Here is an 18,856-nt window from a genome sequence, read left to right as displayed (position 1 = left end):
TTTCATATATCACCTAACCTCTCCAGCACCTCATCAATATCAATTCTTTTCTCTTTTTAGAGAAGAGTACAATCCATTACAACAACTATCGCTTACAATTTTTTATTGTTGTTTTGTAATATTTTTATCATGAATATGATAAATAAATGCTGCATGCAGTTAAAGAAAGTGTTATTCAGTTTTTCATATGCTAAAATTGACTGTAAATCCACTTTAAAGCTGATATTTCAAATAATAACTAACTGAGGGAAAGTGCCCCCCCGGGCGGTTGGCCTGTCTTCCTCCTGTCCTCCTCAGTTTTTTGAGTCATCGGCCGCCACTGCAGTAGATAGTTGTTAGTTGATAGGTACAACTAAAACTCTTGGATGCTGCTGTTTTTCACTTTGTTATTTTTTATTTTATTTATTTATTATTTGTTATTTATGTTATTTGACTGTTATGGATCGATCAAAGACAAAAATATTTTTTTTCTAGTGTTATCTCTTGATGCAGGTTGTTTTGGTTTTATTTGTCCAGGCTTTAAGACATCTCTACCTGCTTTTTCTGTTAAAGTGGAAATGTCTCTTTACTCTTTAAAGCAATACATAGCGTTTTCTCTGAACTGCGCCCCCACAGGCACTAAGTGCACTGTCGTACTGTCATAACATTCTCACATTGTCGTTTTCTGGCTTCCTGCGTGATGTTTCGCTTCGGTTGTCTCACCTCTGCCATGATATCATTGAGCTAAAAAATGAATGATATCCATAAATGCCAGAATAGTTAGCTACTACTGTGTTGTTTAAGCACAACGTTGCGCATGCACACATCGACTGAATGCTGCGTCCCGGGGGCGCGAGTTTTAAAAGGTAATACATGTCAATGTATTACCTTTCTGAGTAGACTGGACGATTCAGCTTACTTTTAGTAAATCGAATTGGAGAATTAGCACCAGACATGTTTGTAAAGGTCCAAATATCGCGATGTATTGCTTTAAAAAGCTGCTGCTGTAAAGGAGGAGGCAGTATGTTCCCACGTTGAGCTGGGAAGTGTGTTCCGTTTGATTGAGTGTGTTCCGTTTGATTGAGTGATTTGTGTAAATCAAACGTTTAATAAACATGTGCAATAGTGTTTGATGTTTTCACATTTAATATTTTTATACCAAACATTATGTAAAATGATGGGATTCTGGACATTTTAAGGTTTAGTATAATTATATCGAATAATTTAAGTGATATAGGTGAAAACAGAGCTAAATTTTGATTAAATATGAAAGGCACAAGTGGTAAAATGAAGAGCCGTTTGGGAGCCGAAAGAGCCGGCTCTTATTGCTGAGCTGAGCCAAATGATCTGGCTCACTAAAAAGAGCCGGAATGCCCATCACTACTATTGACGACATGTAGCCTATTCACATGCATTTACCATTAGTACTACGGACCAATTCATGATATTCAGTTCATTCATTACAGTAGTGTTTGAAATACAAACATTAGCGAGTGGGCGTTACCTCGCAGCAGTAGGAATAATGCAGGTTAATAATATAGGCAGGGGCGGGGTGGCCATCGGGAGCACTGCGAGTTTTCCCAGTGGACTGGCGTGCTAACAGGCCTGGCCTGCAGGCCCCCCGAAAAATCTATCAGCCCCCCCCCACAACTCGACAATTTATGATTTATAATTGGACAGTGGGAGGGCCGCTCATTTCCAGTTTACAAAACAAAAGTGTTCCATTTCACCGCGTCGGTGCGTCGCAAGATCACTGGTCGGCTTAAAAACCGGGGTTACATTTCCCAGCCTGAATTATTTCTCCAGTAGGATAGTATAGTTATTATTCCCCAGGGTGGGTACATTTGGATTTTCATAGTGTCAAGGTACAGAAAAGAGGTAGAGATACAATTACAATTAGATTTATACTGTGTTATACTGTATACAGTACAATAAGTGCAAGACATCAGTCTAATGAAATGCTAATATACTATACTACAGTACTAGAGTTCACGTTGCAGTACTCATGAAGGTAGTGCAAATACGCAACATACACAAAGCTTTACAGTGTTCTAAGATACTACAATGCTAATACTAAAATAGTAAATACAGCACCATAGAAGTGACGGTGAAAGAAAGAAGAAATGATTTGCTAACACTGGATCTTGTCAAATGTCGAAATCTCATGAGAATAACTCCCAGTAGCAAATATCAATTGCAATAAGTCTAACATATATCACTTCGTAAAAGCTAGAATAATGTGATTATCTATAATATTAACATTATGTTGCCACAAAACGTATGTCTCGCAAGCAGGACACCAAAACCAACCCACCGATCTCCACTGAACAAGTAGAGTAGTGATCAAAGCATTGGACTGCCACCCGGGAGACCGGGGTTCAAGACCCGGTGGGGATGACTTCATGTTATCATCAGTGTAACTGCTTTAGCCACTGACCGCTACCATGAATGTTATGGAAGCTGCTGCTACTGTAGTTGTTGTGAGCTCATGAGCTAACTGTCTATCCTGCTCTTATTGTGCTGGATTAGCATTGGAAGCATTTGAGCTGATGTGTCCAGGCGACAAGACCTATCTTAATTTATCAGACATTATTTCATGTAATTTCAATTCACAGCTATTTCAGTGGCGTGACTAGCTTCCGTTCGACCAGTCCTGAACAGAAACAAGCCAGCCACACACATAAGCCAGGCTGGACCTGGCCTGGTTTAAAGAGGTACCTGTGTTTGTTCTCGTCTTTGACATGATTAACATGGCGAGCGGTTGGGGGGCGAGGCTCTTCATTAACAGTGTGTGTGTGTGGGGTGGGGGGGGGGTCAATCGTCAAACAGGGCAAACCACCACGGCAGAGTTTAGAAATACAGGCCCATCTCCATCTCTCTCATTAACTTTAGTAGGACTGGGCTGTAGAGACAAGTGTATATATTTGTATGTACTGTATGTACTTGTATTATATATTGGTATGTGCGGATGCTGCAACGGGCATATACCTGTTATCAGTCAAATACTGAGGACACAGCTTCATCAGAGGAAGGGCTGGTCTGGAACTGTATCAAATGGATAAGTATTCAGCTGGGCTTCTGAGAAGGGCACAGAGATCTAAATGCTGAATACATAATTCATAGCAGCCTATAGGGTCTCAAACTATTTGTCTCCATTTCAGAGGTCCGGTTCTAAATTCCACTGAAAATGCAGAGTGATTCAGAGCTCAAAGTTACCCTTGGCTGTGGAAACAAATTATTCAGCAATAGTCTCAATATTCCCATCTTGTGTATAACTTTACAAACAATGTGTTTTAGACAGAGAGAGAGAGAGAGAGAGAGAGAGAGAGAGAGAGAGAGAGAGAGAGAGAAACAAAATGTGCACATTCATGTGTGTGTATTGTACAGTATGTGTATGTGTGTGTGTGTGTATTTCCTGAGGGCATGTACATGTGTATGTTTGTGAGTAAGATAGATTCTAAGAGAGAGAGACAAAGAGCGTACACGTTTTCACTTATTTGTTTTTCAAACTGCAATGTACACTTAAAAAAAAAATGTTGTCTTTATCTGTATACATAGTATATGGAAGTGATTAAACAGCTGTGTGTGTCAAGGTTAAAATAGTTTTTTTTTTTTTAAGTGCTTTTTAATTTAAATTTTTATGTTGTTTTAATTTTTTGTTTTGAATTTCCGTTTAGTTTAAATTTAGTTTAGTTTTTGTGTGAAAATGCTTAGTTTTAGTTCCTTCTATGCTAGCCTCGTGAGACCATCCTGAACTTGTGAGCTCACATTGTTTCACTTCATGTGAAACAAACCAGCTGGGACACATCAGATTATTTGTAAGATAGATTTCATATCCACCCAAAATACTAGGTTTATGTATGAAATGAAAAAGACAAACTAAAGACATTGTCTATAATTTTAGTTTATTTTAATTAGTTTTGGAAACACACTATAGAGTTTAAGTTAGTTATTGTTTTTTGTAAAACCTAGTTTTTATTTTTATTTCTATTAACTAAAATGTTTCTTCACACCTAGTTTTAGTTAACTATAATAACTTGTATGTGTGTGTGCGTGTACAGTATGTGTGTGTGCATGTACAGTATGTGTGCATACATATGTGTGTGTGTACACAGCTCTGGTTACACATTTCCATATTTGTACTTCCTTTTTTGGTTTTTATTTCATACTTGTTTTGGCAATGTAAACACGTGTCTCCCATGCCAATAAAGCCCCCTTGAACTGAATTGAGAGAAAGTGGGTGGGTGGGTGAGTGTGTATGTGTGTGTGTGTATGTGTGTGTGTGTGCATGTGTGTGTGTGTGTGTGTGTGTGTGCGTGTGTGTGTGTGTGTGTGTAAACTATCGCTACAGTGAGGGGGCAATATAAGAGGGGATAATGCTCCATTCTGAATACATGATAATTAATCATAAAAGAGCAGATAATACAAGCCAAGAATGCACTTAAGAGGAGAGGGACCCATCAGTATTATAAGGGTGAAACTGGCAGTGCACAGTGAAAACAGAGCAGCTAGATAATGAACGCCGCCTTCTATTTCTGGGGTCGAGCTCTGTCACCCTGACGGATGAGGAACATCAGCTGTTCGCCATTATTGATTAGAGGAGCCCCCCCACCCCCCTTCCCGTTGGAACGGAATAATTCACCAAACCTGGCAGCACGCTTCCCTGTGAGTGGGGTGCCACCAAATGAGATTTGAACTAGATTCAAACAGGAAATTGTCAAGGGGTGGTCTGCGGTATTTATGGCCCACCGACAGAGCAAACAACTACAGAGGAAGACGTTGGTTGAGTCATCTTCCTCCAAAAGTTGGATAATCCAACTTTGTTTCCGACAAGAAACCCAGCCACAACATTGGCCTCCTTCTGTGAGAGAGAGGACGCAGCACAGTGGGAACACTGTCAGGGAGGTGAGCCGGGCGGGTGGTGGGACCTGGCGTACCCCCGGAGAGAGGAGAGAAGCAGGAGGAGATCAATTGAACACACACCACCCGTCAAACCTGGGGATGTCCGATCAATAACCGCTGTGTGTGTGGAATGTGAAACATTAAATGTTAATGGCTTTAATTCGATTCGGGTTGGATTTAGAGAGCTGTCGATGTTATGCTTTTTAGACCTGTGCATGAGCCTGGAAGGAGTTGACACTCTAATAGAGCTACTCTAAAGAGCCACTGGTTCTTTGTGTTGCACTCACTACACTAGTACAGTAGGACACATTGTGTTGCCTCTGGGTATGAAATGCGCTATACAAATAAAGCTTTGATTGATTGATTGATTGATTGATTGATTGATTGACTTCCATTTGATTGTTAAAGAAACAAAAATGCCAATGACTGAGGAAATGACACCATTTCTGCTGTTAATCGTTACTAATGACATCATCTCGGCATTAGACAACAGGAAACACTGTGCTGCCCTCTTTGATAGTCGATCACTACCTGTTTTTAAATAGACTATCTAGTATTGGTTTGGATAGAGGTGCTTGCAATTGGTTTCAGGACTATCTGTCATCAAGGTGTCAGTGTGTGGAATTGGGTAACATTGTATATGATTTCTTGTCTCTAGCTAAAAGTGTGCCCCAAGGCTCAGTGTTGGGCCCTGTCCTTTTCACCATCTATATTAATGATATTGTCTCTGCACTAACTTGATGTCATGCTCATCTATATGCTGATGATACAGTTGTCTACTGTATTGCGGATACTGTTCAGGAAGCCATTGAGAACCGACAGCTTTCTTTTAATGTGCTGCAAGAATCTCTCACCAATCTGAAACTAGTCCTTAATCCTAGCAAATCTAGGTTTATTTTGTTTTCTAGAGCCAGGATTATTGATTATGACAGGCTCCATTTATTAACGGCTAATGGCTTGCGTATTCAGAGAGTCACTGAGTACAAATACTTTGGTTTGTGGCTGGATGATAAACTCTCTTTCAAGTTTCATGTAGACAGTCTAGCCTCCAAGCTGCGGCAGAAAAATGGCTTCCTGTACAGAAACCGCTTCCTATGTTCAGCAGGAAGAGAATTGTTCAAGCTGTCTTCTTATCAGTATTAGACTATGGTGACACAATCTATAGACATGCTTCTGTGACTACCCTGAAACCCCTAGACTCTGTCTACCACTCCGCCCAAAGATTTATTATGGGTGATAGATATGACACCCACCACTGTGTTCTTTATGATAAGGTAGGCTGGTCTCTCTTTTTAAGGCGTAACTATCACTGGTATTTGTTTATTTTCACAGCCATTATCCACCATACATCTCGTCTCTGTTGGACTGGAGCCTTCTTACCTACCAGACCGAATCAAACGATCAGGGGCCTCATTTATCATTGTGGATATAGCCTTTTTCATTTACACCTGATTTTTGTACTTGCTTTCCTCCGCAAATAATGTGAGATATATACACAATATTTCCCATCGAGTTTTGTCATGATACATCACATTATTTGCGGAGAAAAGCAAGTACAAAAATCAGGTGTAAATAAAATATGGTGTATCCACAATGGTAAATGAGGCCCCAGCTTGTTTTCAGGGTTCCTTGAGTGCATTCTGAACTTGGCAGTATCAGTGCTGCTTTTTTCTATGATGCTCCTTATACCTGGAATACTTTACAACAGACTCTAAAGCTTGAGGTACTTCCTTCAGTCCCAGAGTTTAAATCCATGGCTCTTGACAATTGTACTTTGACCTGTAACTGTTTATTATTATTATTATTATTATTATTATTATTGTATTTGTTGTTGTTATTTGTGTATCTGTGTGAACTCGTCAACACTGTAAATGAGGGAAACCTCAGTGCTTCACAAGTATAAATAAAGGTTTGAATGAATATGCATTCTGCACTTCTGAGTTAGCGTTTTAACAGGTTTGGATCATGCACCATATAGACACAGGATCAAGACCCTGGGGAGGGGGCCATCTGAGTTTGACTGGAGGGGGCGGGGGCACTGGGCCTTAACAGCACTGGAACAACCCATATGGAATTACAGTATGGCACTCCAATAGTTTTTTGTTTTTTACGAATGCTTTGTTTAATTTTTGCATAGCAGAATGTATTTAAACTTCAAATGTAAAGTGCCAGACTTCATACTCTAAGACATGAAATGCTACAGTATGCTTACATATAAACAATCATTACACTGCATCTCCATTTTGGAGATTTTTTGTTTACCTCAATCGAACGCTGGGACTACCCTTTATAACCTCTGAACACTTCCAAGCCCTGGGACCAATAACATGCATTCTAAACAGCTCATCATGTGATTTTATGTTAAAAAATTTAGAAATTGGAATGTTCTTTTCAACATTCTGAAAACTTGGGAGACTGGGAGATAAGTGGTTTTCATCTGACATCTAAATTGAAATTTTGTTGTGCATATGAGTCAAATCAATGGTATAAAACTGTAATAGGTTACAGGTCCAGTCCATTAAAGCCAGATATGTGATAGTAGGTGCGTAGCGGAGAATATGGATATTGTACTGCAGCTCCTCTAAGGAACTGGGTGGAGGTTCCTATGGAATTTGAAAGGCACTTGAACAAACTATATTAAAGAGTGCGAGAGAGAGAGAGAGAGAGAGAGAGAGAGAGAGCGGATCTTAGATCCTGATCTCTTAGTTCAAAGGGGTCTTCAGCCAAAGACCGTTTTGTGGGAAATGACCTCCTTTCAATAGCCCAGCCCTGGACCCTTTCCTGCTGTCTCTCCGAGAGAGGAGCTACGGCTATAATGGAATGAAGTGAGGTGCACTGGCCAGCTTCATCGCTCACTGGGCCACAAAAAAAGGGCTCGGGAGATAGAGAAATAGTGAGGGATTGAGTGAGAGAGATTCAGAGAGGGGGAGAGAAAGACAGAGAGAGACCGGGAGAGAGAGAGGGAGGGAGGGAGAGAGGGAGAAAGGAAGGGTGGGTTTCTCTTTAAATCCTCATTCAGCTCCAGTGAAAGGTGTGGGACATTCAACTGCGCTTTACTTGAAGAATAATGAGTATCGCAGTGGTGTGTGGGGGGGTCTTTGGGGGAGGATGAGTGTGGCTGGGGTTAGTGACAGGATGATGGTGTGAGGGGGTGGGGGGTCTTTAGGGGAGGATGAGTGTGGCTGGGGTTAGTGACAGGATGACGGTGTGAGGGGGTGGGGGGTCTTTAGGGGAGGATGAGTGTGGGGGGGGGTTAGTGACAGGATGATGATGTGTAGGGGGGTCTTTGGGGGAGGATGAGTGTGGCTGGGGTTAGTGACAGGATGACAGTGTGACAATACGGCAGGGAAGGCAGATCTATCGGCAGAGGAGCATAGATGGATGGGTGAAACTGCAGATATTACAGCTAATGATTCACCTCAAGTGGCGATTACTGGGGTACGATCTATCTCCCTCGCTCTGGGGTTTGGAATGAAGGCTGGCAGGGGCGGTGGGGGGGGGGGGGGGGGGAGAGGTGGAGTCTAATATAATCTCTACACGGGCCCATCAGTGGTAATGCCATATCTCCCTCGATACGATTGCAATAATTTCAGAGAGAGAGAGAGAAATTGAGTATATGAAAGAGAGAGAGAAGATCTTATGAAAGAAAGAGAGAGAGGATGGTGTGCATGTGTGTGTGTGTGTGTGTGTGAGAGAGAGAGAGAGAGAGAGAGTGGTTCCCTGGTTAATGGACAGGTGGGATAATAACAATCACTTCACGCCATTGGGTGTGCGCTGCCCTGTCTTACCTGGTGGCAGGGAGAGTGCTGACCCTGGTGAAGAACACCGAGGGTTCCACGTCCACGTGCACGCCCAGCGACAGGTCCCGATAGTAGCCCTCCACTTTGCCTGCCCCGCCAGAGTACTTGAAGTTCACCACTGCCTCCAAAGACTGAAAAGACGGGGAGAGAAATCTGTATTTTAGATGAGCTTAGTCTGAGACCCTAGGTCTGCTAGGTTCACTAAGGCCTCGGACAAAATGGCAATGTTCTATGCTTCCGCCCGTATTGGAGGCACCTCTGCGTGACAGACTGGTCCGAGAGTGATGTCAAAGGTTGTAGCTCCACTGTTTAGTCTCAGAGTAAGCTCACACTATCGGCTATCAGCAAAAAAAACAGCTATTTTTATGATCAATGCCATGAAAAATGCATAATGGTAAAACGATGACGGCGGATGAGAGGTCCTGTGATGTACAGTCTAATGGAACAGGAGTGTGAAGAAAATGGGAAGAGAGGATGTGGAGAGGAGGAGAGTGGCTGGCTGTGGCCCCTCCATACTGTAACCATATTTGTGGGTGGGGGGGTGTGCTGGCACAGCTCTCCACTGAGGGGGCAGGTGGATGAGCGACTCAGCGACAGAGGAGATGGGGGCTGGAGGAACGGGGGGGGGCATTCAGAGGGACGGTGAAGAGGGAGATTAAAAGTGACAGTTAATGGGAAAGAGCAATAGCTGACTCAGGCAATAGGCAAAAGGGGTGTGAGAGCGAGAGCGTCCGAGGTTCTGCTTTTGTACCCCCCCCCTTCCACCCACCACCCCCCTGCTCACAGACTGCTGATGGAGGCAATTGCCGCTTCTTTCCAGAACAAATTTGCCAATTCTTTTTGATTTTCGATTTTTATCCTTTTTTGCTGGAGGGTGGGGTAGTCTAAGTGGAATGATTTTCTGAGTGCACTGGCTGAATGTCTGGCACGGCTGCAGAGAAATCAATTTCAGTCTAATGACACTAACGTTACCACAGTAAACTGAGGAGTCTGCAAGGGTAGAGGACAGGGGGGCGGGGGGGGGGGGGGGGCAACTGCCATCAGACAGCAGTTTGCATATGAATGTATGAAACCTTCGACACAAAGTACAGTAATGAGACACATAATACAGTAGAATAACTGAAATTAGTATTGGCAAGCAACCTGTCCATAATTCCCATGGCCTACCTTTAACACTGTACAACCTGCATGTTGTTTAAAATGTCCTATTTTTTTACATTTTGTTTTATATGACCTTTTATGTGTTTCTTGCACTTTGTCTTGATGCTTTTTATGTCTCATGTAAGGCACTTTGAATTGCCTTGTTGCTGAAATGTGCTATACAAATAAACTTGCCTTTTCTAGGTGTAATTTATGCTGCTAATGTATATTCCCTCTATTCCAGATGACCAAGGCGCCTCGCCAGTCCGTCCCCTCCGAGGCCCTACTCTTGTCCGCCTGCAAAAAATGCCATCAGAGCACCGGGCTGCGTTCACGCCTTCCACGCGGGGCGACTCTGAGGCACAGGACCGGAACTTTCCTGAAGGTGCGTGACGCAGGTTGCAAAGAATCTAGCTATGAAGCCTAATGTAAAATCCATTCCCTTGTTCAGGGGTCCCGCGGTCGTCCACCATTCCATTCTTCCGCAGGGCCCGGACTCACCGCGTCGGACATATGGAGTCAGCTCGTCTGCCCCACTGTGGCAGCACCAGAGCCCTTCTCCCTCCCTCCATCTTCCCCTCCCAGACTGGACTGGCCCGAGCCCAGGGTCACTGTTCAATCCACTCTCCCTCCCTCCATCCATCCATCCCTGCCCGGTCCTCCCGCAGGACTCTATTTCAATCACAGTGGGCTAAAAATAGCCATGGCTGTAATGAGGCGATCGTGAGAGGAATAGGCCAGTGGTGGCAGCCAGGCAGCCTGAGGGACCCTGGGCTACACACACACACACACACACGAGCACGCACGCACACAACACACACACAGAACCGGACTGGAATCTGCACAATACAACCCTCTAACAAAGCTGTTCTGCGACGCCGTCGGAATGACAATGCTCCTCCCTCCGACCATGTCCTTCTACACTCCATCAGTGTTTCAGAAACCCGTAGATAGCACTGCGGTAAACAGGGAGAATATCAGAGGCTTTCAGTCTATAATTCTCCCCCTTACATGCTGAGGACAGTGACGCCTACCCTGCGTGCACATTTCCAGTCAAGCTAAGAATGATGGTTTGATCTACTGTTTATACGAGACAGTGAAGGCCAACAGTAAGAAAACTGGCCAGTGATCAATATAAAGAGAGTAAGCAGCCCATATAGCCATCAACAGAAGTGATTTATAGAAATTTAGTCAACACAATCCAACATGGCCCCCTGCACATGCTAAATCAAACCAAAGCTCAACCCATTCACACAGCACAAGGCATTCCAGTAGACAGGCATGTTTTTCTAGCCGTGTGTGCGAGTGAAATATGATTTGTTTATAATAGTGTCGTGCACTCAAGGTGCCCATCTCACATGGGCTTATAACATTATATTAGTCACTTAGCTGGCACTTTTATCCAAAGCGACTTACAATAACTGACCCTTCGTTGATTGATTGATTGATTGATTGATTGATTGATTGATTGATTGATGGTTGCGAAACGCCCCTCTTGGTTACAACTTTACTTGTTTCTATGTAATTATATGGTTATATTTTTCCAAAATTCCCAACTAAGCTCATGGCCTGTTTCTATGTAATTATTTGGTTATGTCTTTGCTAAAATCCCAATTACCAGGAGGTAATAATAATAATAATAATAATAATAATAATAAGAGAGAGACATTAGGTAGGAGGTAGCTGTTCCTTTCATTGCCCTGTAAGCTAGTACCAGAGTTTTAATCTGGATGCGAGCTGCTACTGGGAGCCAGTGTAGAGAACAGAGAAGGGAAGTTGTGTGGGAGAATTTGGGGTGGTTGAACACCAGGCGAGCAGCAGCTTTCTGGACAAGTTCCAGGGGTTTAATGGCTGACGCCGGAGCCCCAGCAAGGAGGGAGTTGCAATAGTCCAGGCAGGAGATGACAAGGGCCTGGATGAGCACCTGCGCTGTTTTGTCAGTGAGGAAAGAGCGAATCCTCCTGATGTTGTAGAGCGTGTAACGGATGTGATATGTGTGGAGAACAACAGTTGGTCGACCAGGGTCACACCCAGATTCCTCGCAGTCTGAGTCAGCGTCACCACTGGGTCTTCAATAGTGATGGCCAGGTCTTTTTTTTTTTTTTTAAGATATTTTTTAGGGCTTTTCAGCTTTAATGTTATAGGACAGTGTAGAGAGACAGGAAATGTGGGAGAGAGAGGGGAGGACACAGGCGGCACAGGATCCGAGCCTGGAACCGAACCAGGGTCCGCCGCGCAAAGGACCAGCCCCCACATGGTGCGCAACCCACCCGGTGAGCTACCGGGGCGCCCCGTGATGGCCAGGTCTTGATGTGTGCAGCCCTTCCCCGGAAAGAGCAGAAGCTCAGTCTTGTCCAGGTTGAGCTTGAGGTGGTGTGTTGCCATCCACTCCGAGATGTCAGCCAAGCACGCAGTTATGCATGCCTCCACTTGTGTGTCAGAAGAGGGAAACGACAGAACCAGTTGGGTGTCGTTGGCATAGCAGTGATAGGAGAAGCCATGAGAGTGAAAGACATAATCCAGAGATGTAGTGCAGAAGGAAAAAGGGAGGACTCAGGACAGACCCTTGTAGAACCCCTGTATTTGGACTACATGGTTCCGACATCGACCCTCTCCATGTCACCTGGTAGGAGTGGCCCGTCAGGTAGGATGCAAAAAGAGAGTGTGCAGAGCTAGTTACGCCTCTCTCCTCGAGGGTGGAGAGGTGGATCTGGTGGTCTACCGTGTCAAATGCTGCTGAGAGGTCTCAGAGAAGAAACAGCGTGTTCAAGTGTTTTTGATAGAAAGAATAGAAGGGAAACCGGTCTGTAGTATTTGACGTCAGAGGGGTCAAGAGATGGGTTTCTTGATGGTGGGACGTTATAAGGGGAGAGGGGATGACACTTACAAGACACTGTACACACATTATTGCATTGTGTCTACACGGAAAAACTAAATATATATAATACAAACAACAATTCAAATATACAAGGTATTTTCCCCTTTCCCATGCTTTACAGATTCAATTTGGTATGAAGAAGGTTTTTCATAGTCATCTAGATGAAAGAAGTTATCAGATATCAAACTCATTCTACTAAAATGTACATCTCTTATTTCATTATATACTGTAGGGGACAATAGAGCATAAAATGGGTCTCATTTTCAATTTCTCCCAAAATCGCACATCAAACAGAGTCTGTGATCATCTAGGACACAATTGAACCTGCCTGTTTCTGAAGCTAGAGGTAGAATACCTGAACGCAGTTGAGCACAAAGAGATCTTTGACTTTTGGGTACATTTTGCTTAACAAAATGTGTGTGTGTGTGTGTGTCCTGTTGCAGAGATAAAGATCCTGACATGCACCACCAAGCTAGGGAGATCACAGCTTGGCCACATGGCTCCACCCACAGACCTTCAACAGCAAGATGGAGATCCATCAGGGAGGTAGAGAAACGTATTAGCTGGTGAGGAAACTAAACTGACACACTTGCACCTAAGTTCAATAATATGATGGTAAAACTAGTGTCTTGCCTGAGATAATAATTTATGTTAAAACTACAGGCTTGACTGAGTGATACTAACTGATAATGAACACTATCCCCTATCCAAGACTGATAATGGACACTGTCCTATTACAGCGTGGCATGTAGTAGACAAGTGAGGTTGTACAGTAATCTGCCCAGTCTCAGAGGTCTCAAAACTCTGGTGCTGTATCAGCATTTGGCACCGACTCCTTCAGACCTTAGCCTTCCCCAGTGTTGGGATGTAATTAAACAGCTGCACTGGATATCACTCCTCATCTCCCCAGCCAAGTGTTGAACTACCACAGACTGAAATCAGGCTAAGGGACAGGTGTGTGTGTAACATAGCTGGCAGTGTGTGTGTGTGTGTGTGTGTGTGTGTATATACGCGTGTTTTAAATTAGGACAAATATTGATGATGTTACATATTGGCATGGGCTTCCGGAGGGAGAGGAACAGGTCTTCATGTTGGAATCACAGCACAGTACCGTGCAGCAGCAATGGTAACCATCTACAGTAGTACATGTAGGCAACTTAATGATGGTTCTGAGTGGTGACCGAAACGGTGAATAGCACTGATCCCACTGAGTCTTACTCATCAGAAATGTGTGGGTGGATGAGTGGTTCCTCCTCTCTTGTCAGAATATCTTCAGGCACATGGATGCAACATATGAGTCCTGAGATGCCAGTTGGGGTGGAGAGGAGATGGAGTAGCCCTCCTAGCAGCAGCTACAGTAGTCTACTGAAGACTGAGTGAGAGCTCTCTCTCTCTCTCTCTCTCTCTCTCTCTCTCTCTCTCTCTCTCTCTCTCTCTCTCTCTCTCTCTCTCTCTCTCTCTCTCTCTCTCTCTCTCTCTCTCTCTCTCTCTCTCTCTCTCTCTCACACACACACACACACACACACACACACACACACACACACACACACACACACACACACACACACACACACACACACACACACACACACACACACACTTTTGCAGACAGACGTGTAATAGTAAGAGACGTGTTCAGATAAAGAGAGAGCAGCAGGTATGAGGTGAGAGAGACAAACCTGAGGGGTCAGGTGTGAAGGTCTTTTAAGTGTGCATAGATAATGGCACTAACTGTAACGGAGGAGGGGGGATAATTTCACTAAGATTTAAAAAATCCCATTCAAGGCACTGGTGTGGAATATTATTTTATCTCTGGAGAGGGACAAATTGGGATGAGCATGCAGCAAATTACAGGCTGCAATTACACGTCTATTTAATATCTTCTTTTATTCCCATTAAATAAATATTTCAGCAGGGAAAAAGCAGTTCGCCTTGAAACAACTCCCTTCATACACAAACTTGTTTCTAATTATCGCTCTCACTCTCTATATATTCAGGGGTCCTAAGTCTTTGTTTTCAGAGGTGCTGCTGCCCCTGAGTGAGACAGGTGGTTGGGCGCCTGGTGAGAGAGGGGGGGGAGAGAGAGACAGAGAGAGAGAAAAAAAAAAAAAAAAGAGAGGGAAAGAAAGAGAGAGAGAGACACTGTACTCAAGGCAGAAATGGGAACTCTATGTGCTGCCCTCATTGTCCTTAAAACAGGCCTTGATTGGGGCGTCCCATGTGGCTCTTCCCACTGGCCGGGAATGTTCCAGAAGAACTATGCTGGTCAAGGAAGCCCTCTACCTCCCTCACCGAAAGCCCCACTTTGTGTTCAGTTTGGTATGGTGCTGTTTAAGTGTTCAGTTTGGTATGGTGCTGTTTAAGTGTTCAGTTTGGTATGGTGCTGTTTAAGTGTTCAGTTTGGTATGGTGCTGTTTAAGTGTTCAGTTTGGTATGGTGCTGTTTAAGTGTTCAGTTTGGTATGGTGCTGTTTAAGTGTTCAGTTTGGTATGGTGCTTTTTAAGTGTTCAGTTTGGTATGGTGCTTTTTAAGTGTTCAGTTTGGTATGGTGCTTTTTAAGTGTGGTTCTTCGCACAGGGAGGGTAGGTAGGTGACCATGGGTATACACCCCACCACGTAGTTTACAATTGTTAAACACACTAGGTAAAGAGCGGGTGCAACCCCATGTCTTTAGAATCAGAATTTGTTTTATTGCCATTGTAGTTTTTCAACATACTAGGAGTTTGCTTTCGGGCATGGTGCATAACATGGAGACAACATTGAACAGGGTGCAGGGACAAGACAGGACAGTGCAAAGAGCGAGTACAAAATGCTAGTGCAAGGACGAGCTAAGAACAATATACAAAAAGTAGTCAGAGTATATACATTGACTACTGTATGTAGCGTCTAATGTGTAAGTGAGTATGTATATGTGTGTGCAACGTGATATGAGTGCGGTGTGTCCTCTACGGTACATTCAGGCCATGTTCTGTTCTATCGACAGTGTCTCTCAACGGTGATGGAGTCTGTGGTGGGGCGGGGGGGGGGGGGGGGGGGAGAAGCTGCCTCTGTGGCGTACAGACGTGGTCCCGATGGACCGCAGCCTCCTGCCTGAGGGGAGTGTCACAAAGAGATTATGGGAGGAGTCGGCCGCAATCTTCCTGGCCCGCTTCAGGGTCCTGGAGTTGTGCAGGACCAGAAGGGAGGGCAGGTTGCCCTCACCTTCTCGCCAGATTAGAGGACGCGCTGCAGTCTGGCCCTGTCCTTGGCTGTAGCGGCCGAGTACCAGATGGTGATGGAGGAGGTGAGGATGGACTCGATGACAGAGGTGTAGAAGAGTACCATCATTTTCTTTGGTAGTCCAAATTTCTTCAGCTGCCTCAGGAAGTAGTACATCCTCTGCTGTGCCTTCTTCACAAGGGAGCTGTGTTTAGTTCCCATTTGAGGTCCAGGGAGTACAGTAGTACCCAGGAAGGAAACAGAGTCAACAGTGGTCACTGGGGTGTCATTCAGTGTGATGGGAGGGAGGGAGGTGGGTCTGCTGTTTTTTTCTGAATTCTACAATCATCTCCACTGTCTTGAGAGGGTTGAGCTCTAGGTTGTTTTGGCCGCACCAGGACAGCAGCTCGTCGATTTCCCACCTGCAGACAGACTCGTCTCCGCTCAGATGAGTCCGATGAGGGTGGTGTCATCCGCAAACCTCAGGAGCTTGACAGACTGGTTGCAGGAGGTGCAGCTGTTCGTGTACAGGGATAAGAGTAGGGGGGGGGGAGGACACAGCCCTGGGGGGAGCCGGTGCTGATGGACCTGGAGTCTAAGACGTTTTTGCCCAGCTTCACATGCTGATTCCTGTCCTTCATTAAATATGTGTTTTTGGTAGATATGGACATTTTTTAATTGCTTTTTATTTCTTAGTTCCCATGTTCCCTGTGGCCTTGTTTATTTATGTTTAAATACATATTGTTTTATCTAGGTCAGTTTTCCTGGTCACTTGTGTTCCCACTATACCACCCTCGGCATACCTTGTTATGGAAGGCGAGGGAGAGAGAGAGAGAGTGAGGGAGAGAGAGAGAGAGAAGCCCAGGGGATACTGATGCAGAGATGACCAGGCTGTCAATCAGCCAACCAATCAATGAGATGCCCTAGGGTTCTTTCAGCTAGCCTAGCTGACTGGATGGATGGGAGATGAGAGGACCCTGGGGCAGGCCAAAGACAAAGCTTCCTGCAGGCACCTAGCTGGATAGCTAGTGGCAAAAAAACACCTGAGACAAGGTCCCAGGGAAGGAAGGAAGGAAGGAAGGAAGGAAGGAAGGAAGGAAGGAAGGAAGGAAGGAAGGAAGGAAGGAAGGAAGGAAGGAGGTTTGGGAAGAAAAAAAAGTGCCCTTCTGTAATGGGGTGGGGTTATAGCAGAGCCGTTTTTTTTTAAACAACATTTTTATTGATTTTCTGTTTGCAAATAACACAATAGTATAGTGAATAACAGGTATAGCAAACATAGCAAACATTTTCCACCCAGATATGTACAACTCTGTTGGGTTGAACACAGAAGCATAAACATGGCCATTTTTCCAATCCGATTCTTTAAGTAACATTATAGATGATTTTGAATAATTAACTTTATATCCAGATTATGTTTCCAAATGTCTCAATAGGATCTATGAGTGCAGGGATATAACTATTTAGATTTTTATGGAGTGAAATTACATAATTGGCCAAAAGTGCTAATGTATGTTCTGAATGACCTTCCTGTATTCCATAAATGCCACTATGCATCCTCACCACAACAGGAAATGGTTCTATCGCAAGAATAAATAGTAACAGTGATAAAGGACTTCCTTGTGGGTACCTTCTAGATATATTTAAAGGTTTAGAGACCACATCATTGGTCATATTTCTGCAGAAAGCCAAGTACAAAGCAATCTAACCTATTTACAGAAAGTATCTCCAAAGCCAAAGCGGGTAAGCACCTTAAACAGATATGGCCATTCAACACTGTCAAAGGCTTTCTCTGCATCAAGTGAAAGTAAATCTGTGTCTGTCGCCTCTCTCTAGCTGTGTAATATATGCAATATTTGTCTGACATTATCAAAGCCCTGTCTACCTTGAATAAATCAATTTGGGTCCTGCCCCACCACCTGATGAAGCAGGCCCTCTAACCTTTTGCGAAGTATTTTGGTATCTAAATTTAAAAGGCTTATGGAGTGTATGTTTTCAGATGTATGTTTGTGTTTTGGAAGTAGCGTGATTAGGGCCCTCCTCGTGGATGCGGGGAGAAGACCATTCCTGAGGGACTCCTGAAACATCTCTAAAAGGGGTTAAAGTAATTAAGACTGAAATTTCTTATAGATATCTAAAGAGATGCCATTTGGACCTGCTGCTTCCATTTGGACCTGCATACAATCGCATCTGCAATTTCCTGTTTTGTTATTCCTCCGTCTATTGCTTTACTTTCTTCAAAGTAATTTAGACTGAAATTTCTTATAGATATCTAAAGAGATGCCATTTGGACCTGCTGCTTCCATTTGGACCTGCATACAATCGCATCTGCAATTTCCTGTTTTGTTATTCCTCCGTCTATTGCTTTACTTTCTTCTTCGGAAATTCTAGGAATATTAAGATTGTTTAGAAATTTGGTCTGCATATCCAGGTTGGAAGAACACTCAGCTATACAGTCTTCCATAGAAGACTTGGAAGGCTTCATTAATCTCTACAGGGTCCACTATAGTTCTTCTGTTTGGGGCTTTAATGTAGTTTATAGGTCTGGTTAGGTCTGGTTCTTGATTCTGATTGGCTGGAAGCCGTGTTAAAATACTTTGTAACACACACCTGGGACCGCATATCATTCCATTTTCAGTACTAATGCGCCTCCCATTTGATCCAATGCATTGTAGTTGTTGTTGTTGCTTGGCAACCCTTTTGTTAGGGGAACTATTTTGCTCGGCGGAATTGAGGTAATGATGCTTCGTTTTGAATAAATGTTAATATTTTACATTGCTGTGTGTTTATTTTACACTAATACCAGTAGTAACCGTTGTATAAAAGCAATAAACCACTCGAGGCCGTGTGTTATAGTGATTTTATAACAGCTAGGGGGGTTTTAGGCACTCCGCTTCGTGTCGTGCCTAACAACGCCCCCTAGCTGTTATAAAATCACTATAACACACGGCCTCGAGTGGTT

The 18,856-nt window shown here is 43.9% G+C and overlaps 1 protein-coding gene across 1 annotated transcript in view; it reads right to left on the bottom strand.

Moving 5' to 3' along the window:
- Positions 1–18,856, bottom strand: part of trappc9 (trafficking protein particle complex subunit 9) — a 247,302-nt gene that overhangs the window by 89,189 nt on the left and 139,257 nt on the right. Inside the window, exon 18 of the mRNA XM_084455432.1 lies at positions 8,670–8,812. Coding sequence (XP_084311558.1) covers positions 8,670–8,812 — 143 coding nt within the window. The remainder of the gene's footprint in view (positions 1–8,669; positions 8,813–18,856) is intronic.

Source organism: Borostomias antarcticus, assembly GCF_949987555.1.
Source record: "Borostomias antarcticus genome assembly, chromosome: 21".
Classification (NCBI taxonomy): domain Eukaryota; kingdom Metazoa; phylum Chordata; class Actinopteri; order Stomiiformes; family Stomiidae; genus Borostomias; species Borostomias antarcticus.
This window is presented reverse-complemented; position numbering and strand designations above follow the sequence as displayed.